The sequence below is a fragment of the Pan paniscus genome, chromosome 2, assembly GCF_029289425.2.
Source record: "Pan paniscus chromosome 2, NHGRI_mPanPan1-v2.0_pri, whole genome shotgun sequence".
In the NCBI taxonomy this organism is placed as follows: Eukaryota; Metazoa; Chordata; class Mammalia; order Primates; family Hominidae; genus Pan; species Pan paniscus.
In genome coordinates, this window is record NC_085926.1 from 46,315,111 (window position 1) to 46,341,794 (window position 26,684).

Here is a 26,684-nt window from a genome sequence, read left to right on the forward strand (position 1 = left end):
CCTAAGTCCTTACTCCATTGATCTTCACAGCAATTCAGCATAGTTAATATTTTATGCATAAAGAAATCGGCACTTGAAGGAGTAATTGGCCCCAGATTACACTGCCTGTAAGGATTCGAAGCCAGGTTTGTTTGGCTCCAAAAACTGGCTCCTAATTTTCAGAAGGAGAAGCGACCCAGGGCAATGACCAATTTTGCTTCTTAGGCAATGGAGGAATCCACAATCGGGAGGAGTTTTCAGGAGTGCCCCATTTGGGGTGGGTTGAATTTGAGGTCCCTGCATGATACCCACTTTGCTCACTTCAGTGCCTAAAACTGAGTATGGTTCATAGTAGGTGTTCAATAAGTGTTGATGCAGTGAATACATGCATGGAGAGATATGCAGCAGGCAATGGGAAATTCAACTCTAAGGCTTAGGGGAAAGCTGGAGCTTGAAGACAGAGCTTTAGAAAACAGTAGCATAGAAGGGAGTAGGAACCATGAGTTTAGACAATACAATTCAGGAAGAACTTTGTAGCAAGGATAAAGAGGCAAAAAATTAAAGAGGCGAGAGCTAAGTATGGTGCCTGGGGAATCTTAAGGTGTGGGCACAGGGAGGAGATGCCAGCAAAGAACATGAATAAAAAGCGGTAGCACAGCCCCTCCCATCTGGAAGCCAAAAAGAATTGTAAATGGAGGAAGTTAGCAGAAGGATCAAATACTTGAAGAGGGTGGAATTGGAATAAAACCAGGGCATTTGAAAAATTGGGTTGTCACTGCAATCTTAACAAGAGAAGTTTTGGCAGGATGATGGAGGCAGAAAGCTGAGAGAATCATCAGTTAGAACGTTTTTGACTTCAGAGAACAGAAAATGCAGTTCATAATGGCTTTAAAACAGGGGCTTGTTTTTCTCCCAGCAATTTGAGAGGCCAAGGCGGGTGCATCAGGAGGTCAAGAGACCGAGACCATCCTGGCCAACATGGTGAAACCCCATCTCTACTAAAAATACAAAAATTAGCGGGGCATGGTGGTGCACGCCTATAGTCCCATCTACTCAGGAGGCTGAGGCAGGAGAATCGCTTGAACCCAGGAGGTGGAGGTTGCAGTGAGGTGGAGGTTGCAGTGAGCTGAGATCATGGCCACTGCACTATAGCCTGGAGACACAGCGAGACTCCGTCTCCAAAAAAAAAAAAAAAGAAGGCAGAAGGTGAGTAGTTCAAGGGTGGGTTTAGGACTCAGTGATATTAGGATTCTGCCTGGCTTCTCATGGTTCTCTAGGTCTTCCATTCATGGCACCATGCCCTCACTAGGCATGCTGCCAGAGCAGGAGGGGCAGGTGGAGGGTTCTCTTGTGTCTGTCTTATCAGGGAAGAAGAGCTTTCTCAGAAGCCCCCAGCAGACTCCCTTTTCATATTATGGTCCAGCAATGAGTCACAGACCTATGCACCACCTGCAAAGGAGCCAGAGAAAACAAACGCCCAGCGCTTTTAGCCTGAAAATGAGAATCTGGCTTGCTGGGGAAGATAAAGGGTGTCGGAAAATGGCTGTTGGGTAAATCATTGATGTCTGCCACTAGGAATGAAAGGCAAATCAGGAACTGGCACACATGCTTTCAGGGAGATGGCTGCAAGGGAGAGGCCAAAGACTGGGAAGTTGCTTATGTGGTGCCAGACTATTTGGAAGATCATGGATTGCAGTGTTTGTGTTGTGTGGTCATCATTTTGTTCTTTGTTTACAGAACAGAGAAAGTGGATTGAACAAGGACGCATTTCCCCAGTACATCCACAACATGCTGTCCACATCTCGTTCTCGGTTTATCAGAAATACCAACGAGAGCGGTGAAGAAGTCACCACCTTTTTTGATTATGATTACGGTGCTCCCTGTCATAAATTTGATGTGAAGCAAATCGGGGCCCAACTCCTGCCTCCGCTCTACTCGCTGGTGTTCATCTTTGGTTTTGTGGGCAACATGCTGGTCGTCCTCATCTTAATAAACTGCAAAAAGCTGAAGTGCTTGACTGACATTTACCTGCTCAACCTGGCCATCTCTGATCTGCTTTTTCTTATTACTCTCCCATTGTGGGCTTACTCTGCTGCAAATGAGTGGGTCTTTGGGAATGCAATGTGCAAATTATTCACAGGGCTGTATCACATCGGTTATTTTGGCGGAATCTTCTTCATCATCTTCCTGACAATCGATAGATACCTGGCTATTGTCCATGCTGTGTTTGCTTTAAAAGCCAGGACGGTCACCTTTGGGGTGGTGACAAGTGTGATCACCTGGTTGGTGGCTGTGTTTGCTTCTGTCCCAGGAATCATCTTTACTAAATGCCAGAAAGAAGATTCTGTTTATGTCTGTGGCCCTTATTTTCCACGAGGATGGAATAATTTCCACACAATAATGAGGAACATTTTGGGGCTGGTCCTGCCGCTGCTCATCATGGTCATCTGCTACTCGGGAATCCTGAAAACCCTGCTTCGGTGTCGAAACGAGAAGAAGAGGCATAGGGCAGTGAGAGTCATCTTCACCATCATGATTGTTTACTTTCTCTTCTGGACTCCCTATAACATTGTCATTCTCCTGAACACCTTCCAGGAATTCTTCGGCCTGAGTAACTGTGAAAGCACCAGTCAACTGGACCAAGCCACGCAGGTGACAGAGACTCTTGGGATGACTCACTGCTGCATCAATCCCATCATCTATGCCTTCGTTGGGGAGAAGTTCAGAAGGTATCTCTCGGTGTTCTTCCGAAAGCACATCACCAAGCGCTTCTGCAAACAATGTCCAGTTTTCTACAGGGAGACAGTGGATGGAGTGACTTCAACAAACACGCCTTCCACTGGGGAGCAGGAAGTCTCGGCTGGTTTATAAAACGAGGAGCAGTTTGATTGTTGTTTATAAAGGGAGATAACAATCTGTATATAACAACAAACTTCAAGGGTTTGTTGAACAATAGAAACCTGTAAAGCAGGTGCCCAGGAACCTCAGGGCTGTGTGTACTAATACAGACTATGTCACTCAATGCATATCCAACATGTGCTCAGGGAATAATCCAGAAAAACTGTGGGTAGAGACTTTGACTCTCCAGAAAGCTCATCTCAGCTCCTGAAAAATGCCTCATTACCTTGTGCTAATCCTCTTTTTCTAGTCTTCATAATTTCTTCATTCAATCTCTGATTCTGTCAACGTCTTGAAATCAAGGGCCAGCTGGAGGTGAAGAAGAGAATGTGACAGGCACAGATAAATGGGAGTGAGGGATAGTGGGGTCAGGGCTGAGAGGAGAAGGAGGGAGACATGAGCATGGCTGAGCCTGGACAAAGACAAAGGTGAGCAAAGGGCTCACGCATTCAGCCAGGAGATGATACTGGTCCTTAGCCCCATCTGCCACGTGTATTTAACCTTGAAGGGTTCACCAGGTCAGGGAGAGTTTGGGAACTGCAATAACCTGGGAGTTTTGGTGGAGTCCGATGATTCTCTTTTGCATAAGTGCATGACATATTTTTGCTTTATTACAGTTTATCTATGGCACCCCTGCACCCTACATTTGAAATCTATGAAATATCATGCTCCATTGTTCAGATGCTTCTTAGGCCACATCCCCCTGTCTAAAAATTCAGAAAATTTTTGTTTATAAAAGATGCATTATCTATGATATGCTAATATATGTATATGCAATATATATAGGCTCTTGCTTGATCTCTCCAGGAGGTAGTGATTATGAGAAGGGGGTGGAGAATGATGAGTTCCTTCACCAGGAGCAAAGGATGGGGATCGTGTGGAACCACTGCAGAACTCTTTCCGGAATCAACTAAGTGGAGAGCCAGGAAGGCTGCATCAGAACCCAGTAAAGCTTCTTGTCTGGATCTGAGCTGGTTTGTTTTGTGCTTGCTTTTCCCTGCCTTGCCACTCCCCTCGCTCTTCTCTTTTTCCCCACAGCCTTTTTCACATAGCTCTTGGCTGTAGGATTGCCCCACTCCAAAAACCAGTGTGTGGAGGTCCAGGAGCGAGACCAGGAAAGAATGTGAAAGTGACTACACAAGGACTCCTCGATGGTCGTGGAAAAGGAAAGTCAATTGGCAGAGCCCCTGAAGCCAGTCTTCAGGACAAAGAAGGAGCCTAGAGACAGAAATGACAGATCTCTGCTTTGGAAATCACACGTCTGGCTTCACAGATGTGTGATTCACAGTGTGAATCTTGGTGTCTACGTTACCAGGCAGGAAGGCTGAGAGGAGAGAGACTCCAGCTGGGTTGGAAAACAGTATTTTCCAAACTACCTTCCAGTTCCTCATTTTTGAATACAGGCATAGAGTTCAGACTTTTTTTAAATAGTAAAAATAAAATTAAAGCTGAAAACTGCAACTTGTAAATGTGGTAAAGAGTTAGTTTGAGTTACTATCATGTCAAACGTGAAAATGCTGTATTAGTCACAGAGATAATTCTAGCTTTGAGCTTAAGAATTTTGAGCAGGTGGTATGTTTGGGAGACTGCTGAGTCAACCCAATAGTTGTTGATTGGCAGGAGTTGGAAGTGTGTGATCTGTGGGCACATTAGCCTATGTGCATGCAGCATCTAAGTAATGATGTCGTTTGAATCACAGTATACGCTCCATCGCTGTCATCTTAGCTGGATCTCCATTCTCTCAGGCTTGCTGCCAAAAGCCTTTTGTGTTTTGTTTTGTATCATTATGAAGTCATGCGTTTAATCACATTCGAGTGTTTCAGTGCTTCGCAGATGTCCTTGTTGATGCTCATATTGTTCCCTATTTGGCCAGTGGGAACTCCTAAATCAAGTTGGCTTCTAATCAAAGCTTTTAAACCCTATTGGTAAAGAATGGAAGGTGGAGAAGCTCCCTGAAATAAGCAAAGACTTTCCTCTTAGTCGAGCCAAGTGAAGAATGTTCTTATGTTGCCCAGTGTGTTTCTGATCTGATGCAAGCAAGAAACACTGGGCTTCTAGAACCAGGCAACTTGGGAACTAGACTCCCAAGCTGGACTATGGCTCTACTTTCAGGCCACATGGCTAAAGAAGGTTTCAGAAAGAAGTGGGGACAGAGCAGAACTTTCACCTTCATATATTTGTATGATCCTAATAAATGCATAAAATGTTAAGTTGATGGTGATGAAATGTAAATACTGTTTTTAACAACTATGATTTGGAAAATAAATCAATGCTATAACTATGTTGATAAAAGATTTAAAAACAACTGGCTGTTTTTTTACACTGTGGTGTGGAAGATTGTGTTTTGTTCACAACTTTTCACTTCTTCCCCTGTGTGATTACACACACCTGCCCTTGTGGTGTGACTTGCAGTGCACCCTACAGGCCACATACCCCACACCCTCCACCACTGGCTCTGCTGCTGGAATGTGAGCAGAAGTGACATCTGCCTCATCCAAGCAGAGCCTCTTGCTCAGCCACAGGAAGGCCCATTCCAGATCACACCCCTCAGCCCGTGCGCCCTGGTGAATGAGAAGACACAGGGAGCTGCAGCCACATATAACATGAGCAAGAAGTCTGTGTTTGCTGTGATAAGCCACTGAGTTTTAGGGGTTGTTTGTTAAGAAGCACAAAAACCGATTAAGACGTGTGGTATATAGTGACTTCATATATAGAATCTGGAAAACTATCCATTTATTTTCAATCATGGAATTCAATATGACAAGCATCCCGGCGGGTCTACCTATGCCAGACTGGGTTGGAAACAGAAAGACAGATGTTAATGCCAGTGTCCTTTACACCTCCAAGGCCAGGGCCAGCTGCGGAGTGGGAGGGGTGGAGAAGGTCCTGTGCACAGTCACAGTGCGCTGTGCAGAGCAGGAACAGAGGCATCTGTGAAAAGTGCTGAGAGCCTGGAGGACAGAGTGACTAATGCAACGACAGTCTTGCATCATAGGAATAACAGCCACAGCAGGATTTTATTGCTGCCAAAGAAACTGCCATTTAAAAATTGCCAGCCATCCAGGAGCCTGAGGCAGGAGAACGGCATGAATCCAGGAGGCGGAGCTTGCAGTGAGCCGAGATCGGGCCACTGCACTCCAGCCTGGGCAACAGAGCCAGACTCCATCTCAAAAAAAAAAAAAAAAAATTGCCAGCCATCTCTCTTTCTAAAGTGGAATCCTCAAGTCTCCTTTATTCTGGGGACATTTGAGTAGGCTGTTCGAGTTAAGCAGGTGGAAGATGATGATCCCTCATCATCATTCTGAGGGATGAGTGTCTGAAGACTTTTTGGTAAGGAAGGGTCTTGACATAGCCCACCCCATGCCACCTCCCTTGATCTGTGATATCCCCAGCAGCTGGGGAGGTTGGAGCATTTTGCAAAGAGGCCCCGAAGCCTCCAGAAAGTAAACCTTCAAGAGCCCATCCTTCCTTCCTCTTTTGTTTTTGCTCATTATGAAAACTTCCCTGACAAATTGAAAAGGCTTCAGGTGAGATTAGCCCGCAGGAAAAACCACCAAGGGCCACCCAGAGGGGCCACACTGTGACAGAAGGAGTATGGGCTGGTGAGCTGACCTCTGGAAGACAGTGCATGAATTGAGGCGAAGAGATTGGTTCCAGGCATGGGAGGAATGAGGCTGGAAATTTCTTCAGACATTGCCACTTAGGCACTGTGTGTGTGTGTGTGTGTGTGTGTGTGTGTGTGTGTAAACAGAGTCCTGTAATGCAAGGTCCGGCCTTGGCAGCCCCAGCCTGGAGCCACAGTGAGATGTGAGCCGAGGGTTATGCTGGGAAAAACCTCTCCCTCCCAGCGCCTGAAAGGCTCTGCAGGCCCAGCAGCTCAGCAAGCAAGGGTAAGGGCATGGACTAACATCTTATTTCATACTATCCCTTATAACACATCCTAATGTGATCAGCTCACAATATGAAATTATTTCATTTCTCTCCAGTCATTGTTTCAATGGGGCCTTAGGGTCGACTGGATTCTGGAGGGCCCTGCCTAGAGGAGGGGGTGCATTCTGTCCCTATGTCCCCTCCTGCTCCATCCTCCACAGCACATGCCTAGTGGTCTACCTTGTGGGGAATTCTTGTACCTCCCTCTTCTAGGCATGGACTAGCATTGAGAAGTGGGAGAGGAGTGTTAGGAAAAAGGGCAAATATAGACATACCTTGTCTTATTGTGCGTTACAGATATTGTTTTTTGTTGTTGTTGTTGTTTACAAATTGAAAGTTTGTGGCAACCCTGCCTCGAGCAAGTCTATTGGTGCTGTTTTTCCAACAGCATGTGCTTGTTTTACATCTCTGTGTCACATTTTGGTAATTCTCCCAATATTTCAAACTTTGTCATTATTTCTATATCTGTTATGGTAATCTGTGATCAGTGATCTTTGATGTCACTATTGTAGTTGTTTGGGGCACCACGAAGTGCACCCATGTAAGATGGCAAACAATCAATAAATGTTGTGTGTGTTCTGACTGCTCCACGGACTGCCTGTTCCTGAGACACAATAATATATATATAACAATTTTATATATATATATTTAAACAATTATATATATATATATTTATATATATTTTGAGGCAGAGTCGCACTCTGATTGCCCAGACTGGAGTGCAATGATGTGATTTCAGCTCACTGCAACCTCTGCCTCCCTGGGCTCAGGTGATTCTCCCACTTCAGCCTCCCAAGCTGGGACTACAAGTGTGCACCATCACACCCGGCTAATTTTTTTTTTGTATTTTTAGGAGAGACAGGGTTTTGCCATGTTGCCCAGGCTGGCCTTGAACTCCTAGACTCAAACAATCCACCTGCCTCAGCTTCCCAAAGGGCTGGGATTACAGGCATGAGCCACTGTGCCCAGCCCAAGACACAATAATATTGAAATTAAGCCAGTTAATAACCCTACAATGGCCTCTAAGTGTTCAAGTGAAAGGAAAAGTCCCACGTCTCTCACTTTAAATCAAAATCTAGAAATGATTAAGCTTAATAAGGAGGACATATTGAAAGTCAAGGCCAAAAGCTCACCTCTTGCACTAGTTAGCCAAATTGCGACTTCACAGGAAAAGTTCTTGAAGGATATTTAAGCTCTACTCCAGGGAACACGCAAATGAAGAGAAAACAAAGCAGCCATATTGCTAATATGGAGAAAGTTTGAGTGGTCTGGAGAAAAGATCCAACCAGCCACAACATTTCCTAAAGTCACAGCCTAATCCAGAGCAAGACTCTAACTCTCTTCAATGCTATGAAGGTGGAGAGAGGTGAGGAAGCTGCAGAAGAAAAGTTTGAAGCTAGCAGAGGTTGGTTTGTGAGGTTTAATGAAAGACAACATCTCCATAAGATAAAAATGCAAGATGAAGCAGCAAGTGCAAAGGGAGAAGCTGTGGCAAGTTATCCAGAAAATCTAGATAAGATAATTGATGAAAGTGTCTACACTAAACAACAGATTTTCAGTGTAGACAAAACAGTCTTATTTTGGAAGAAGATGCCATCCAGGACTTTCACAGCTAGAGAGGAGATGTCAAGGCAAGCTGCAAAGGTCCACGGGACAGGCTGACTCTCTTTTTAGAGGTGAATGCAGCTGATGACTTTAAGTTGAAGTAAATGTTCATTTACTATTTTGTAAATCCTGGGGTCATTAAGAATTATGCGAAATCTACTCTATCTGTGCTCCATAAATGGAACAATAAAGCCTGGATGACAACACATCTGTTTACAGCATGGTTTACTGAATATTTCAAGCCCACTATTGAGAACTATTGCCCAGAAAAAAAGATTCCTTTCAAAATATTACTGCTCTGCACCATGTTGATCAAGAGCTGTGTTGGAGATGTACGAGAATATTCATGTTGTTTTCATCCCTGCTAACACAAACATCCATTCTGCAGTCCATGGACCAAGACTTTCAAGTCTTATTAAGAAATATATTTCATAAGGCTATTAAGAAATAGCTATATATATATATATAGCCTTATATAGTTTATATAGCTACCATTGATTGTGATTCCATTGACGGATCTGAGCAAAGCAAATTGAAAAGCTTCTGGAAAGTAGTCATTATTCTAGATGCCATTAGGAACATTTGTAATTCATGGGAGGAGGTCAAAATACCAACATCAACAGGAGTGTGAAAGACATTGATTCCAACCCCCATAGATGACTTTCAGGGGTTCACATCTTCAGTGGAGGAAGTCGCTGTAGATGTGGTGGAAATAGCAAGAGAACTAGAACTAGAAGTGGAGCCTGAAGTTGTGACTGAATTGCTGTACTCTCATGATCAAACTTGAACAGATGAAGAGTTGCTTCTTACAGATGAGCAGTGAAAGCGGTCTCTTGAGATGGAATCTCCTCCTGGTGAAGATGCTGTGAACATGGTTAAAATGACAACAATCGATTTAGAATATTACATAAATTTAGTTAATAAAGCAGTGGCAGGGTTTGAGAAGATTGGCTCCAATTTTGAAAGAAGTGGGTAAAATGCTATCAAATAGCATCACATGGTATGGAGAAATCTTTTGTGAAGGGAAGAGTCGACCAAGGTGGCAAATTGCATTGTCATCTTATTTTAAGAAATTGCCACAGCCACCCCCAGCTTTAGCAACCACCACCCTGATCAGTAAGCAGCCATCAACATCAAAACAAGACCGCCATCCTCTTCAACAAAAACACCATGACTTGCTGAAGGCTCAGATGATGGTTAGCATTTTTAGCAACACAATATTTTTAATTAAGGTATGCACATTGTTTTTTTTGACATAATACTATTGCACACTTAATAGACTACAGTATAGGGTAAACACAACTTTTATATGCACTGGGAAACCAAAAAAGTTATTTTTGTGATATTTGCTTTATTGTGGTGGTCTGAAGCTGAGCTCACAGTCTCACCAAGGTGTGCCTGAACCTCTTTAGCTAACTGGCTACTGCCACAGTCCACTCTGTGTTGGTCAAGATGCCCCAGAGTGGCAGGCACACTGTGTGGTCACATCCAAGGGCCTAGAGATGGTGGGGGCTCCATATGGATCTAGACATGTGGGATCTCTCTTTGATTTGACTTCTTCCAACCCACCATTTTCTGGGTGCTGGGCTCATCTCACCCAGAAAGTAGGACCCAATGTGACAGTTCCTGCCCAGTTCCCTCCTGTGGTAGCCACTTAACCCAGGGGCACTCTTGATCCTTGCAGCCTCACTTACACACCCTATCTCTACCCCTATCACCTCTCTCCAATCCCCACTCCCCCTGCTCAGCTTGTCTGCTGACCAGTGGGGGCCCCACCCATGCTGGCCTCTCCTTTTGCAAGTCCCCATTCCTCATATGGTTTCTTCAGAGCCCCTTTCTTTGGCTTTGAGGAGAGGTGCCCTCACTCGCTTCCCCACCAATCCTGCCCACTTCTACAGTCCATTCATTATCCTAATTGCCTCCGTATACAGACTGGAGTGAGAGGAGTTGATGTGATGGGTGTGGATACAGGGCTGGTGCTGTCATCTTCTAGTAAGCCCTGGGAGAGGTGTCTGAGCCCAGGTGTCAGTGGTTTTCTTTGGAACTGTGAGTGCGTAACACTTCTTTGCCTTCAGCCTTAGGCCATAATTGCTAGTTCTGGGACAACCAGAAAAGTCCTACATAATCTCGTGTTATGTGCAGAGCTGAGTATAGAGCTCCAGGTATGATCTGACTCACTTAAGATCACAGTGAGTCTATTGTATTGTTGAACTGTTAGCTTAGACATCTGTTACTGTACCTACATGGCACTAGCCTCACGCCTAGACACTGATCTGAAAGAAATCCCCTAAATGCATAGAGAAGACTTCTCAGCTGAGCTAAGGGGCTCCCACCAGGTTTGAGCCTATCTAATGAATCCATGAGGTAGACAGCCTGCACGTGTCCACTTGGTTTGATGAATTGCACAAATCCCTGTGGGGGATGTGGTCCATGGGCTGGGAAGTGGGTTACCCTGGGAAAGGTCTACAGGACAGAGGCAGGGATGGAGACAACAGCATGGTGAGTTCCCAACCCACCCACGATGATAGGTGTCTGAGGCAGAAGGTAAAGAGGCTGTCACCTGGTGGGTGTCATAAGACTCAAGTGTCATTGCTGAGGCACGTGGGTAACAAAGCGTGGCACTGGATGGGGGTGGATTCTTCCTATTTCTGTGAGGATCAGGGGGACCCCCTGGCTCTCCTGGTAAAGGTGGCTCTGGGGACAGGAAGAGTGTACTTCTTGACAGGGATGTCAGAGCACTGATGGTGACAATCAGTGTGACACTGCTCACATGACTGAACAACGGGAAGAGCCCGACTGTGTACTGAACAATGGGAAGAGCCCGACTGTCTAATGACGGAGCTCTGTTAAATATAGTTAAGGCTATCTTGTTGAATGAATGAAGCCAGACAGGAAAAAGGACAGTATCTGTAATCCATTTATAGAAGTTAAAGACAGGCTCATTTAATCTCTGTGAAGACAGAGTGGCCCTTACCTCTGGGTGGAGCAAAAGGCACCTTCTGAAGTGATAAGGATGTTCCTTATCATCTTGATCCGGAGTGGTAGTTACATGCATGTATGCATATCAAAACTCACCAAGCTGTACCACTAAGTGTGTTCTTCCTCAATAAAAATAATAAAGTACCACTAAGTGTGTTCTTCCTCAATAAAAATAATAAAGAACTACACTTATAAAGAATTTTTTAATAATATAGGAAAATGTCTACACTATAATCTTTAGCTAAAAAAAAAAAACAAAAAAGAAGCCGCCTACAGAATGGTATATGCATGAGAACAATTAATCGAAAAGTGCATGGGAAAAGTCGGGATTGAAACATCATGTTTTAAAAGACATTGTTTTGATACTGTGAGAATGTACCTAAGTTTTTCCTTTTTTCTGTTTTTCCCAATTTTATACAATGAGCGTGTGTTGGTTTTATAATTAGACATTTTGTTTGTTTGGTTTGGTTTTGAGACACAGCTTGCTGTCACCCAGGTTGGAGTGCAATGGCCCAATCTTGGTTCACTGCAACCTCCATCTCCTGGGTTCAAGAGATTCTCCCACTTCAGCCTCCTGAGTAGCTGGGACTATAGGGGCGCACCACCACATCCAGCTAATTTTGTGTATTTTTAGTAGAGATGGGGTTTCACCATGCTGGTCAGGTTGGTCTCAAACTCCTGACCTCAAGTTATCCACTCGCCTTGGCTTCCCAAAGTGCTGGGATTACAGGCATGAGCCACCGCGCCTGGCCTAGACATTTGTTTTTAAAAATAAAAGATTCATTTGCTCTTTTTACAGCCCGTCTCACTGTTGACTGATATTGACCAGGAGTCAACTCAGGCCCCAGGGATTTTCACAACAGCTGCTGTATGGCAGGGTTTCTGCTCACTGTGCTCATGTAGTTGGCCCTTGCACCCAAAGTGAATAATTAACATTCTCCCCATCCTGTTGATGATGCTCTGAAAATATGGTCCAGAAATGGTGTGAGCAAGGAGACGGCAAAGCAATGCTTGGAACATAGGTGCAGTGACTAGACATGGAGCAGCTGTTTAAAGACAAAAAGGCCCCAAAAAGGAGGGATGGCACGAAACACCCTCCAATATGGGCATGGAGTCTAGAGTGACAAAGTGATCAAAAGTTCATTTCCTATGGGGTGTCCGAATGTACTTAATAATAAAAAGAGAACAAGAGCCATGCAAACTGAGAGGGACAAAGTAGAAAGAGTAGCAGACACCAAGCAACTAAGTCACAGCATGATAAGCTGCTAGTTTGTTGTCATTATTGTATCCGGAACAACATTTCATTTAAATGCTGAAGAATTTCCCATGGGTCCCCACTTTCTTGTGAATCCTTGGGCTGAACCCCCCTGTCCTGAGTGGTTACTAGAACACACCTCTGGACCAGAAACACAAAAGTGGAGTAACACACACTGCAAAGCTGTGCTTCCTTGTTTCAGCCTGTGAATCCTCACCTTGTTTCCCATCTAGCCTATATTTTTCAAACCAACTTGGCCATAGAATCATGTAGTATTTAGGGTGGAAGCTGCCCCAGGTCTAGCACGTCATTTAACAGATGAGGAAGTGGAAGCTTGGGCAGTGGAAGTGTCTTGCCAAGGTCACACAGCAAGTCAGCAGCACAGCGTGTGTGACCCTGAGCCTGCTCTGCTAGCCCACATTGCCCTCTGGGGGTGAGTATGTCTTCACATCCTCCAATACCCTAACAACAGACACACAGAACATGGCAAAGCCTCAGCTCTGCATGGTGAAAGTAAGAACCAGCAATTGCCACAAACAGAAATACAGTGTTGGTCCGGCAGCCTCCGGGAGTTCTGCACAAGTGGATTACCAGTGAATACAAGGCTATCTATCTTTCGAAAAACCAAAGTTGTATTTATGCTATCTATTTTCTATAAAATTTTACATTAATTTATTTGTTACCTATTTTTGAACTCTTTCAAAAGCACACTTTATATTTCCCTGCTTAAACAGTCCCCCGAGGGTGGGTGCCCAAAAGGCTCTACACTTGTTATCATTCCCTCTCCACCACAGGCGTATTAAGTTTGTATTTGGGTTTTTTTAAAACCTCCACTCTACAGTTAAGAAAACTAAGGCACAGAGCTTCAATAATTTGGTCAGAGCCAAGTAGCAGTAATGAAGCTGGAGGTTAAACCCAGCAGCATGACTGCAGTTCTTAATCAATGCCTTTTGAATTGCACATATGGGATGAACTAGAACATTTTCTCGATGATTCGCTGTCCTTGTTATGATTATGTTACTGAGCTCTGTTGTAGCACAGACATATGTCCCTATATGGGGCGGGGGTGGGGGTGTCTTGATCGCTGGGCTATTTCTATACTGTTCTGGCTTTTCCCAAGCAGTCATTTCTTTCTATTCTCCAAGCACCAGCAATTAGCTTTACCTTTTCAGCTTCTAGTTTGCTGAAACTAATCTGCTATAGACAGAGACTCCGGTGAACCAATTTTATTAGGATTTGATCAAATAAACTCTCTCTGACAAAGGACTGCTGAAAGAGTAACTAAGAGTTTGATGTTTACTGAGTGCATAGTATGTGCTAGATGCTGGCCGTGGATGCCTCATAGAATCCTCCCAACAACTCATGAAATGACTACTGTCATTCAGCCCAATACCCAGACGAGAAAGCTGAGGGTAAGACAGGTTTCAAGCTTGGCAGTCTGACTACAGAGGCCACTGGCTTAGCCCCTGGGTTAGTCTGCCTCTGTAGGATTGGGGGCACGTAATTTTGCTGTTTGGGGTCTCCTTTGCCTTCTTAGAGATCACAAGCCAAAGCTTTTTATTCTAGAGCCAAGGTCACGGAAGCCCAGAGGGCATCTTGTGGCTTGGGAGTAGCTCTCTGCTGTCTTCTCAGCTCTGCTGACAATACTTGAGATTTTCAGATGTCACCAACCACCAAGAGAGCTTGATATGACTGTATATAGTACAGTCATAAAGAACCTGAACTTGACCATATACTTATGTCATGTGGAAAATTTCTCATAGCTCCAGATAGATTATATCTGGAGTGAAGAATCCTGCCACCTATGTGTCTGGCATAGTGTGAGTCCTCATAAATGCTTACTGGTTTGAAGGGCAACAAAATAGTGAACAGAATGAAAATCCCCACTAAGATCCTGGGTCCAGAAAAAGATGGGAAACCTGTTTAGCTCACCCGTGAGCCCATAGTTAAAACTCTTTAGACAACAGGTTGTTTCCGTTTACAGAGAACAATAATATTGGGTGGTGAGCATCTGTGTGGGGGTTGGGGTGGGATAGGGGATACGGGGAGAGTGGAGAAAAAGGGGGCACAGGGTTAATGTGAAGTCCAGGATCCCCCTCTACATTTAAAGTTCGTTTAAGTTGGCTTTAATTAATAGCAACTCTTAAGATAATCAGAATTTTCTTAACCTTTTAGCCTTACTGTTGAAAAGCCCTGTGATCTTGTACAAATCATTTGCTTCTTGGATAGTAATTTCTTTTACTAAAATGTGGGCTTTTGACTAGATGAATGTAAATGTTCTTCTAGCTCTGATATCCTTTATTCTTTATATTTTCTAACAGATTCTGTGTAGAGGGATGAGCAGAGAACAAAAACAAAATAATCCAGTGAGAAAAGCCCATAAATAAACTTTCAGACCAGAGATCTATTCTCTAGCTTATTTTAAGCTCAACTTAAAAAGAAGAACTGTTCTCTGATTCTTTTTGCCTTCGATACACTTAATGATTTAACTCCACCCTCCTTCAAAAGAAACAGCATTTCCTACTTTTATACTGTCTATATGATTGATTTGCACAGCTCATCTGGCCAGAAGAGCTGAGACATCCGTTCCCCTACAAGAAACTCTCCCCGGTAAGTAACCTCTCAGCTGCTTGGCCTGTTAGTTAGCTTCTGAGATGAGTAAAAGACTTTACAGGAAACCCATAGAAGACATTTGGCAAACACCAAGTGCTCATACAATTATCTTAAAATATAATCTTTAAGATAAGGAAAGGGTCAGAGTTTGGAATGAGTTTCAGACGGTTATAACATCAAAGATACAAAACATGATTTTGAGTGAAAGACTTTAAAGGGAGCAATAGTATTTTAATAACTAACAATCCTTACCTCTCAAAAGAAAGATTTGCAGAGAGATGAGTCTTAGCTGAAATCTTGAAATCTTATCTTCTGCTAAGGAGAACTAAACCCTCTCCAGTGAGATGCCTTCTGAATATGTGCCCACAAGAAGTTGTGTCTAAGTCTGGTTCTCTTTTTTCTTTTTCCTCCAGACAAGAGGGAAGCCTAAAAATGGTCAAAATTAATATTAAATTACAAATGCCAAATAAAATTTTCCTCTAATATATCAGTTTCATGGCACAGTTAGTATATAATTCTTTATGGTTCAAAATTAAAAATGAGCTTTTCTAGGGGCTTCTCTCAGCTGCCTAGTATAAGGTGCAGGGAGTTTGAGACTCACAGGGTTTAATAAGAGAAAATTCTCAGCTGGAGCAGCTGAACTTAAATAGACTAGGCAAGACAGCTGGTTATAAGACTAAACTACCCAGAATGCATGATATTCATCTGTGGTGGCAGACGAAACATTTTTTATTTTATTATTTCTTGGGTATGTATGACAACTCTTAATTGTGGCAACTCAGAAACTACAAACACAAACTTCACAGAAAATATGAGGATTTTACAATTGGCTGTTGGCATCTATGACCTTCCCTGGGGACTTGGGCACCCGGCCATTTCACTCTGACTACATCATGTCACCAAACATCTGATGGTCTTGCCTTTTAATTCTCTTTTCGAGGACTGAGAGGGAGGGTAGCATGGTAGTTAAGAGTGCAGGCTTTCCGCATTCAAAATCGGTTGCTTACTAGCTGTGTGGCTTTGAGCAAGTTACTCACCCTCTCTGTGCTTCAAGGTCCTTGTCTGCAAAATGTGAAAAATATATCCTGCCTCATAAGGTTGCCCTAAGGATTAAATGAATGAATGGGTATGATGCTTAGAACAGTGATTGGCATCCAGTATGTGCCCTCGAGGCCTCTTAATTATTACTGGCTTGCTCATAGTGCATGTTCTTTGTGGGCTAACTCTAGCGTCAATAAAAATGTTAAGACTGAGTTGCAGCCGGGCATGGTGGCTCATGCCTGTAATCCCAGCATTCTAGGAGGCTGAGGCAGGAGGATCATTTGAGCCCAGGAGTTCGAGACCAGCCTGGGCAACATAGTGTGATCTTGTATCTATAAAAATAAACAAAATTAGCTGGGCGTGGTGGCGCCTGTAGTCCCCAGCCACTTGGAGGGGTGAGGTGAGAGGATTGCTTGAGCCCGGGATGGTCCAGGCTGCAGTGAGCCATGATCATGCCACTGCACTCCAGCCTGGGCGACAGAGTGAGACCCTGTCTCACAACAACAACAACAAAAAGGCTGAGCTGCACCATGCTTGACCCAGTTTCTTAAAATTGTTATCAAAGCTTCATTCACTCCATGGTGCTATAGAGCACAAGATTTTATTTGGTGAGATGGTGCTTTCACGAATTCCCCCCAACAGAGCCAAGCTCTCCATCTAGTGGGCAGGGAAGCTAGCAGCAAACCTTCCCTTCACTACAAAACTTCATTGCTTGGCCAAAAAGGGAGTTAATTCAATGTAGACATCTATGTATGCAATTAAAAACCTATTGATGTATAAAACAGTTTGCATTCATGGAGGGCCACTAAATACATTCTAGGACTTTGTAAAAGATCACTTTTTATTTATTCACAGGGTGGAACAAGATGGATTATCAAGTGTCAAGTCCAATCTATGACATCGATTATTATACATCGGAGCCCTGCCAAAAAATCAATGTGAAGCAAATCGCAGCCCGCCTCCTGCCTCCGCTCTACTCACTGGTGTTCATCTTTGGTTTTGTGGGCAACATGCTGGTCATCCTCATCCTGATAAACTGCAAAAGGCTGAAGAGCATGACTGATATCTACCTGCTCAACCTGGCCATCTCTGACCTGTTTTTCCTTCTTACTGTCCCCTTCTGGGCTCACTATGCTGCTGCCCAGTGGGACTTTGGAAATACAATGTGTCAACTCTTGACAGGGCTCTATTTTATAGGCTTCTTCTCTGGAATCTTCTTCATCATCCTCCTGACAATCGATAGGTACCTGGCTATCGTCCATGCTGTGTTTGCTTTAAAAGCCAGGACGGTCACCTTTGGGGTGGTGACAAGTGTGATCACTTGGGTGGTGGCTGTGTTTGCGTCTCTCCCAGGAATCATCTTTACCAGATCTCAAAAAGAAGGTCTTCATTACACCTGCAGCTCTCATTTTCCATACAGTCAGTATCAATTCTGGAAGAATTTCCAGACATTAAAGATAGTCATCTTGGGGCTGGTCCTGCCGCTGCTTGTCATGGTCATCTGCTACTCAGGAATCCTAAAAACTCTGCTTCGGTGTCGAAATGAGAAGAAGAGGCACAGGGCTGTGAGGCTTATCTTCACCATCATGATTGTTTATTTTCTCTTCTGGGCTCCCTACAACATTGTCCTTCTCCTGAACACCTTCCAGGAATTCTTTGGCCTGAATAATTGCAGTAGCTCTAACAGGTTGGACCAAGCTATGCAGGTGACAGAGACTCTTGGGATGACGCACTGCTGCATCAACCCCATCATCTATGCCTTTGTCGGGGAGAAGTTCAGAAACTACCTCTTAGTCTTCTTCCAAAAGCACATTGCCAAACGCTTCTGCAAATGCTGTTCTATTTTCCAGCAAGAGGCTCCCGAGCGAGCAAGCTCAGTTTACACCCGATCCACTGGGGAGCAGGAAATATCTGTGGGCTTGTGATCCAGACTCAAGTGGGCTGGTGACCCAGTCAGAGTTGTGAACATGGCTTAGTTTTCATACACAGCCTGGGCTGGGGGTGGGGTGGGAGAGGTCTTTTTTAAAAGGAAGTTACTGTTATAGAGGGTCTAAGATTCATCCATTTATTTGGCATCTGTTTAAAGTAGATTAGATCTTTTAAGCCCATCAATTATAGAAAGCCGAATCAAAATATGTTGATGACAAATAACAACCTTTTTATCTCCCCTTCACATGCATCAAGTTATTGACAAACTCTCCCTTCACTCCGAAAGTTCCTTATGTATATTTAAAAGAAAGCCTCAGAGAATTGCTGATTCTTGAGTTTAGTGATCTGAACAGAAATACCAAAATTATTTCAGAAATGTACAACTTTTTACCTAGTACAAGGCAACATATAAGTTGTAAATGTGTTTAAAACAGGTCTTTGTCTTGCTATGGGGAGAAAAGACATGAATATGATTAGTTAAGAAATGACACTTTTTGTGTGTGATTTCCCCTCCAAGGTATGGTTACTAAGTTTCACTGACTTAGAACCAGGCGAGAGACTTGTGGCCTGGGAGAGCTGGGGAAGCTTCTTAAATGAGAAGGAATTTGAGTTGGATCATCTATTGCTGGCAAAGACAGAAGCCTCACTGCAAACACTGCATGGGCAAGCTTGGCTGTAGAAGGAGACAGAGCTGGTTGGGAAGACCTGGGGAGGAAGGACAAGGCTAGATCATGAAGAACCTTGACGGCATTGCTCCGTCTAAGTCATGAGCTGAGCAGGGAGATCCTGGTTGGTGTTGCAGAAGGTTTACTCTGTGGCCAAAGGAGGGTCAGGAAGGATGAGCATTTAGGGCAAGGAGACCACCGACAGCCCTCAGGTCAGGGTGAGGATGGCCTCTGCTAAGCTCAAGGCATGAGGATGGGAAGGAGGAAGGTATTCGTGAGGATGGGAAGGAGGGAGGTATTCGTGAGGATGGGAAGGAGGGAGGTATTCGTGTAGCATATGAGGATGCAGAGTCAGCAGAACTGGGGTGGATTTGGGTTGGAAGTGAGGGTCAGAGAGGAGTCAGAGAGAATCCCTAGCCTTCAAGCAGATTGGAGAAACCCTTGAAAAGACATCAAGCACGGAAGGAGGAGGAGGAGGTTTAGGTCAAGAAGAAGATGGATTGGTGTAAAAGGATGGGTCTGGTTTGCAAAGCTTGAACACAGTCTCACCCAGACTCCAGGCTGGCTTTCACTGAATGCTTCTGACTTCAGAGATTTCCTTCCCATCCCAGCTCAAATACTGAGGGGTCTCCAGGAGGAGACTAGATTTATGAATACAAGAGGTATGAGGTCTAGGAACATACTTCAGCTCACACATGAGATCTAGGTGAGGATTGATTACCTAGTAGTCATTTCATGGGTTGTTGGGAGGATTCTATGAGGCAACCACAGGCAGCATTTAGCACATACTACACATTCAATAAGCATCAAACTCTTAGTTACTCATTCAGGGATAGCACTGAGCAAAGCATTGAGCAAAGGGGTCCCATAGAGGTGAGGGAAGCCTGAAAAACTAAGATGCTGCCTGCCCAGTGCACACAAGTGTAGGTATCATTTTCTGCATTTAACCATCAATAGGCAAAGAGGGGAAGGGACATATTCATTTCGAAATAAGCTGCCTTGAGCCTTAAAACCCACAAAAGTACAATTTACCAGCCTCCGTATTTCAGACTGAATGGGGGTGGGGGGGGGCGCCTTAGGTACTTATTCCAGATGCCTTCTCCAGACAAACCAGAAGCAACAGAAAAAGTCGTCTCTCCCTCCCTTTGAAATGAATATACCCCTTAGTGTTTGGGTATATTCATTTCAAAGGGAGAGAGAGAGGTTTTTTTCTGTTGTTTCTCATATGATTGTGCACATACTTGAGACTGTTTTGAATTTGGGGGATGGCTAAAACCATCATAGTACAGGTAAGGTGAGGGAATAGAAAGTGGTGAGAACTACTCAGGGAATGAAGGTGTCAGAATAATAAGAGGTGCTACTGACTTTCTCAGCCTCTGAATATGAACGGTGAGCATTGTGGCTGTCAGCAGGAAGCAATGAAGGGAAATGTCTTTCCTTTTGCTCTTAAGTTGTGGAGAGTGCAAGAGTAGCATAGGACCCTACCCTCTGGGCCAAGTCAAAGACATTCTGACATCTTAGTATTTGCATATTCTTATGTATGTGAAAGTTACAAATTGCTTGAAAGAAAATATGCATCTAATAAAAAACACCTTCTAAAATAATTCATTATATTCTTGCTCTTTCAGTCAAGTGTACATTTAGAGAATAGCACATAAAACTGCCAAAGCATTTTATAAGCAGCTGTTTTCTTCCTTAGTGTGTGTGCATGTGTGTGTGATGTATACAAAGAGAGAGATAACTGTTGTATTTTCTTTTAAATAATTTTTAAAATTGACCCTTTTCCTGAGACAAATTGCCAGAATAGTTTGTATTTAGAGATGGTACCTCTAAGAGTAAGGTTGCTGAGCAACTGACTTGAAAACTTTAAAAATTCAAATTTTAATTCCACTACTCAAAAGAATTGCCATGTTTTAAAAAAGAGAATTGGTGCCATAAGTTAGTTGTCTATGTTTGAAAATGAAGAAGACATGCAACGTCATGGCCTGGTCACTTACCCGCAGCCCTGAGTTGTAGGCACATCATATGTGAGAATGAGGAGGCTTTTCTTTCATTTAAAATCCCTCCCCAAAACTTGGCTCTAATTGCAGTCATGACAATCATGTACATTTGGATTTATGTGCACGAGTCTCTTACCCTGAGAGAGGACAGGTGCTACAGGTGGAGGGGACCCGTCTGGGTCACGTTCACATTTTGAACATGCTGGTTTTCAGTCACTGCACACTCATCTCCCAGCGCAGGTCATGGGCAGCAGATGCAAAAGCTGCCCGTGGTCCTATTTGGAGGTGCATGAAATGAGCAGAAGACAGAACAGCTTGATCTGACTAGAAGGGCAGCTTCTCCCTACCAAGACTTGAAGGATTGCCTTTCATCTGTTAGGGTAAAAGGTAGAATGAACCAAGGAAGGGCAGGAGGGGGCTGGGGTTAGGGTAGAAGGAAGGGGCCACGGAGAAGGGAGATCCATCCCATAGGAGGAAGGCAGTGTGGCAGGGAGGTTTGAAGGTATCAGCTTTTATGGCTGACATACATGCAGCCATGTCAATTGCTCCTTTTTCCTTTTCCATCTTATTAAATGTCTTCCAATGTTAGCACAAAGAAAAGCTATTTGCAGTGTTGCCAGCCTTTCCAGAGCCCGTCCCCATTATCTCCCCAGGCCCATGCCTTTACTCCTTGGAGTTTCAACTCACGACCTTCAGGATCTGACTTTATTCACCATCTCTGGGGTGAACGTACCTTCTGTCTCCACCCAGAGGTCTCTATCAAAGAGGAGATTGCATGCCATGGATAAAGTCAAAGTAGAGGTGACTGTCCTTAGGAAGAGTAATGTGCAAATTCATAAACTGGGATTCTGTTTACATTTTGTACTCCAGGGGTTCTTAGTTTAAATCGCTCTGAACAAATTAAGATGCAATGGCATTTCAACTGTTATGACTAAATTTACAAATCATTTATTTTCTATCACGGGGACAGATAGAGCTCCAAATGCAAACATAACTGCTCAAGTGTTAACACTTATAATGAAAACATAAGAATTACCACCAACTACCCTGGGGGCTAGAAGCAGAAATGTGAACCGGAAAACAAATCATGAACTTTCCTTTTTTTTTTTTTGGAGATGGAGTCTCGCTCTGTTGCCCAGGCTGGAGTGCAATGGTGTGATCTCGGCTCACTGCAACCACTGCCTCCCAGGTTCAAGCAATTCTCCTGCCTCAGCCTCCTGAGTAGCTGGGACTACAGGCGTGCACCACCGCGCCTGGGTAATTTTTTGTATTTTTAGTAGAGACAGGGTTTCACCGTATTAGCCAGGATGCTCTCGATCTCCTGACCTCGTGATCTGCCTGCCTCGGCCTCCCACCGAAGTGCTGGGATTACAGGCATGAGCCACTGTGCCCGGCCAACAAATCATGAACTTTCTAACTGCAGTTCCTTGTAGCTTGTTAACACATCCACTTACTTATTGTCAGAGTACGTGGAGATTTTCCACAACCCTCGGGGATAAGGCTGAACAGAAGAGGCAAAAACGTGAAAACATTTCGATAGCTCCTTTACTTTGAAATAAAATTCACTGTAAAAGTTGCTTGTATTTTTCCAAAACAGAGTCAACCTTTAATATTTAAGATTATGTATACAAATACATATTTTTATATAATTAATATATAGTCATATGACATATACTATATCTTTATATTAATATCCATGCATATAATATATATTTCCTTCCTAATTTTCTATAAGCAATTTTACAAGACTGACTTCTATTTGCCTCCTTATTGTTACTACGTGGTTTGATAATCCGTTTTGTGTCATTGTGATTCTGTCACGTTTTGGGGACTTATTTTTGTTTCTCTGGGTGGTCACTAGTTTTTTTAAAGCATTCGTGGAAGAGTGTGAATCTTTTACAAGCTAGGAAGCCATGGCAAGCCTTGGGTCATACTGCCCCCGCGAGGCCACATTGGCAAACCAGCAAGGGTGTTCAACTTCCAGACTTGGCCATGGAGAAGACACACGAGGAGGCTTCTCACATTCAGCTGTTTAATGTTTGTCTCTGCCGGCACCATCCCAGTTGTGAAAAAGAGGTATTTCCACAGCGGCTCAGGGTAGGTAGTGCACAGCTCACATTCATCATTTCTGAAAACCGAGAGGAGTCTCCATTCGGGCTACAGGTTGATGCCTGTCGTGGAATGAATGTTCCAACACCCAGACCAATCTCTGCAGTGTGCTGCTCTCATGAGCTTGCAACAGGATCAGAAAATGTTTTGTGACTAAGCATTTTTCATAATGCATAAAATGCTTCAAGCTCCTCCCTTCTCTCTATAATCCTGTATATCTGATGATTGTGGGTACCAAGTGTTTGAAATAATCAAATGTGATTTGATGTTGGTAAATTTCTTTATCATTCGCACTCTCCTTTCTCTATTATTGTTATTGTAACTGAACCGCAGATTAGTCACTCATTGCTTGCAGAATCCAATTAACAAGAGCGAGGCCAGATATAAAGAAAATGATTTATTCCAAACCTCCTTCAGGGAAGAGGTGCAGGCTCCTGCCTCTAAATGCACTGCTTTGCCAGGCGTGGTGGCTCACACCTGTAATCCCAGCACTTTGGGAGACCGAGGAGGGCAGATCACTTAAGGTCAGGAGATCAAGACCAGCCTGGCCAATATAGTGAAACCCCTGTCTCTACTAAAAATACAAAAAATTAGCCAGACGTGGTGGCGGGTGCCTGTAATCCCAGCTACTCGGGAGGCTGAGGCAGGAGACTCGCTTGAACCTGGGAGGTGGAAGTTGCAGTGAGCTGACATCTCGCCACTGCACTCCAGCCTGGGTGACAGAGTATAAATAAATAAATAAATTAATTAATTAAACAAATAGTAAATGCACTGCTTTGCTTTTGGAGCAGAAAGCAGGCACTTTGAAAAGGCAGGGGAGGAAGTGAGCAAGGGCAGGGGGTCTGCACACTGGCATGGTGCCTGATCTATCCAGGCAGTTGAATTGGCACTTTCATAAGCAGAAATAAGTTGAAAAAGTGGCCTAAAACTCTCTAGGTGGGAGTGGATAGTGGGCATGCCTTCAACCTGCCTTTCTGGAGGATGAGTTCCATGGCAACCCCCTGAAGGGTGAGAGTTCCATGGAGATCATGCTTTGGTCTGTAAATCAGCTGTTAATTCTCTAGAAAGTTCTGTCTTGGAGCATATAGTTAGATGAACTTGCCCTGTAAAGAATGTCTGGTGAAGGGGAAGTAAAAGGTGAGATTTGCATTTCTAAAGGGCTAAGTAGAAAGTGGGGTACAAGAGGAAAGGAAAAAAGAGAAAATAATTTAAAAAATAATTGTAACTTATTCCCTTTTACTTAGAAAAAAAGGGAATACTCAGTTACATTATCACCTCGTTTACATCAAACCCTCTTATGGAATCCTATGGTTTGAAAACAAAAAGGTTGTTGAGGACCAGTGAGCCCAACCCCTTTGCTTTATAAATGAAGAGCATTGCCTGCCCCAAGCCCCAGAGACTCTGATGTCGTGGGTCTGGAGTGGGCTCCAAGAGCGGCATGTTTTGATGGTGCTTCCCAGTGGCACGCCAGTGATGAGCCTTTGAATAGGGGAAGTAGGAGCACTTGTGACTCCCTTCACGATCAGCACCTGTGTGCTAATAAATTCACAAAAGCCAACATATTGGAGTCACTCGGGAAGTTTTACAAATAGTGACGTTAAATCCAACCTCAAATAGTTCTGATTCGATCTGTCTGCATTGCTGCCCTGTGGTTCCCCACTGTAGAAGCTCCCCAGGTGATTCTAAGTGTAGCCAAGTCTGAGAAATACTGCCTAAAGCCTGTTGGACTGACAGCAAGGGCGATTGTCTGAGCAAGATTTGCCTGGCCTGGGGTGGCATGTGCACCAGGAAGAGTCTCAACTTTCATAACAGAACATTCCCCAAGCTGGTTTTTTTAAAGCATGTGAATCTAGACTTCATTGGCAATACCAAAGATCTGTATTTGAGGCTCCAAGTATTTCACTTTCATTTTTGGTTTTGGGTTATGTTTCCACCCTTCCTTTCCAAGTGAAAAGTAAACAGAAATGGGATGTCTGGCGCCCATGCTGAGCTTGGCGACTTCAAATTCAATAGAGAAGAAGTCTCTTGTATAGAAAAGGGCCTGTCTGAGATGTTTCTCAAATAAATATAGATATTGCTTATGTGGCTAAAGGATTCTTCTCCCCCCATTTCCTTATCCCTGCAGTGAGCCATCCTTCTTAACTCTTTCCATGAAAGCATTATTCCTGAAGAACTGGGAACTCATGCCAGCCCTGATCAGGCAATGATAATTCTGCAGAGAATTAAAATTTAGATTTAAATTGTCAACTCTTATACATCCTGGCATATGGTTTAAACACATGTACACACACACAAACACCTCCTACTATCTACTGAAGAGCAGATATCTGATAACTTCATCTTTTTGGTTTTGAGTCAAGACAATTCCTCCTTTTGAAACTGCATACCGCTGAATATAATAAAATGTAATTAAGATTAAAAATAAAAAACTAATGGGAGAATTTCAATATTGTCTATGTTCACTTTAAAATTCCTCTACTTAGGTTTACTGCCATTACCAAAGACTATTCAAAAATCCTTTTTAGGAGAATCCTAATGGTTTCCTGACATATAATCAAATAAGGACTCTGTTGATTGGCTAACTCAATCTTCCTGTGCCAAAAAGCAGAGCCTAGCAGAGAAGAGGGCAGGGACTTGAAAGTCAGACTGACTCGAGTTCCAGCCTTGGGGCTGTGGGAGCTTGGGCAAGTGACTTAACGTCTCTGGCTCTCAGGATCTAAAAGGATTTCCAGTAGTAATTTGGGGTGTTACTGATACAGGAGCTAAAAAGAAATTATTTAGGTGGTTAGTGAGGGTCAGAGAGTCCTCGGTAAGATTTGCCTTTTAACAAAAAGCAGCCCCAAAATCAATTGTTTGCTAACAAAGATTGAGCTGCAGACATAGATAAGCAAGCTGGAAGCTTGCACGGGTGAATGCCGGCAGCTGTGCCAATAGGAAAATGCTCTCTGGGGGCCAGGCATGTTCAACATGGATTCTCCATCTTCCCTTTTCTTTGTCAACCACGTGTACAGTAAAGGAACAGGCAAATGGCACGGGCCAGGTAGAGAACCCTTCTGCATAATAAAAGATTAGGGTGAGATGGCCAGCTTCTTCCCGTGCTATGCAAATGGCATACCTGGTCCAACCAGTCTTTTGGGCCCTGTGTAAATAAGACACCGCCTCCTCAAGTTAGTCTATAAAACCCCATGCATTTTACCGTGAAACTGGGAGATCCACTCGGAACCCCCTCCTGCACGAGAGACCTTTTCTCTTTTGCCTATTACACTTCCGCTCTTAAACTCACTGCTCATGTGTTAGCATCCTTGATTTCCTTGGCATGAGGCAACGAACCTTGTGTATTACCCCATACAAATGATGCTGCTTCATTACTAATAGCAACCTGACAGGGTTGTGTTGGAGTATAAATTATCTAGACCAGGGAGATCCAATAGAATTTTTTTGTAATGACGGGAATGCTTTGTATCTGCATCATCCAAAATGGTAGCCACCAGGCCGGGGTGAAATGTGGCCATTGTGACTGAGGAACTGAATGTTTTCCATGATTTAATTTAAATGTGGCCAATGGCTACTGTAGGAGACAGTGTGAGTCTGGCATATTATAAATAATAAATATTAATATAATTTGAACTTTGGCATCAGTGTTTCCTAGATTTGAATTACTATGCAAGTTGCTTACTGTTT

At 43.6% G+C, this 26,684-nt stretch overlaps 2 protein-coding genes and 1 long non-coding RNA gene across 3 annotated transcripts; 2 read left to right on the forward strand and 1 right to left on the reverse strand.

Moving 5' to 3' along the window:
- The first annotated feature begins 539 nt into the window (after nucleotides 1–539).
- Nucleotides 540–5,182, forward strand: CCR2 (C-C motif chemokine receptor 2). The gene is made up of 2 exons (XM_057301713.1): nucleotides 540–2,708; nucleotides 3,916–5,182. The coding sequence occupies exons 1-2, from the start codon at nucleotides 1,585–1,587 to the stop codon at nucleotides 4,097–4,099; spliced, it is 1,308 nt and encodes a 435-aa protein (XP_057157696.1). The 5' UTR covers nucleotides 540–1,584; the 3' UTR covers nucleotides 4,100–5,182.
- Nucleotides 5,183–8,620: 3,438 nt separating this feature from the next.
- On the reverse strand, nucleotides 8,621–15,750 carry LOC134729958 (uncharacterized). The gene is made up of 2 exons (XR_010111536.1): nucleotides 15,512–15,750; nucleotides 8,621–9,275 (listed from the first exon to the last, which is right to left on the reverse strand). It is a non-coding gene; the product is annotated as an uncharacterized LOC134729958 (long non-coding RNA).
- On the forward strand, nucleotides 15,123–20,498 carry CCR5 (C-C motif chemokine receptor 5). Its single transcript, XM_034956280.2, has 2 exons — nucleotides 15,123–15,256; nucleotides 17,156–20,498. The coding sequence occupies exon 2, from the start codon at nucleotides 17,167–17,169 to the stop codon at nucleotides 18,223–18,225; it is 1,059 nt and encodes a 352-aa protein (XP_034812171.2). The 5' UTR covers nucleotides 15,123–15,256; nucleotides 17,156–17,166; the 3' UTR covers nucleotides 18,226–20,498.
- Nucleotides 20,499–26,684: the final 6,186 nt, after the last annotated feature.

Excerpts from the sequence above, each read along its gene's own strand:
- CCR2 (XM_057301713.1), top strand. The coding sequence starts at position 1,585 with ATGCTTTCAGGGAGATGGCTGCAAGGGAGAGGCCAAAGACTGGGAAGT. Across the intron at positions 2,709-3,915 it reads GTTGGGGAGAAGTTCAGAAG|CCTTTTTCACATAGCTCTTG; the intron begins GTATCTCTCGGT and ends TTTTCCCCACAG.
- CCR5 (XM_034956280.2), top strand. The coding sequence starts at position 17,167 with ATGGATTATCAAGTGTCAAGTCCAATCTATGACATCGATTATTATACA.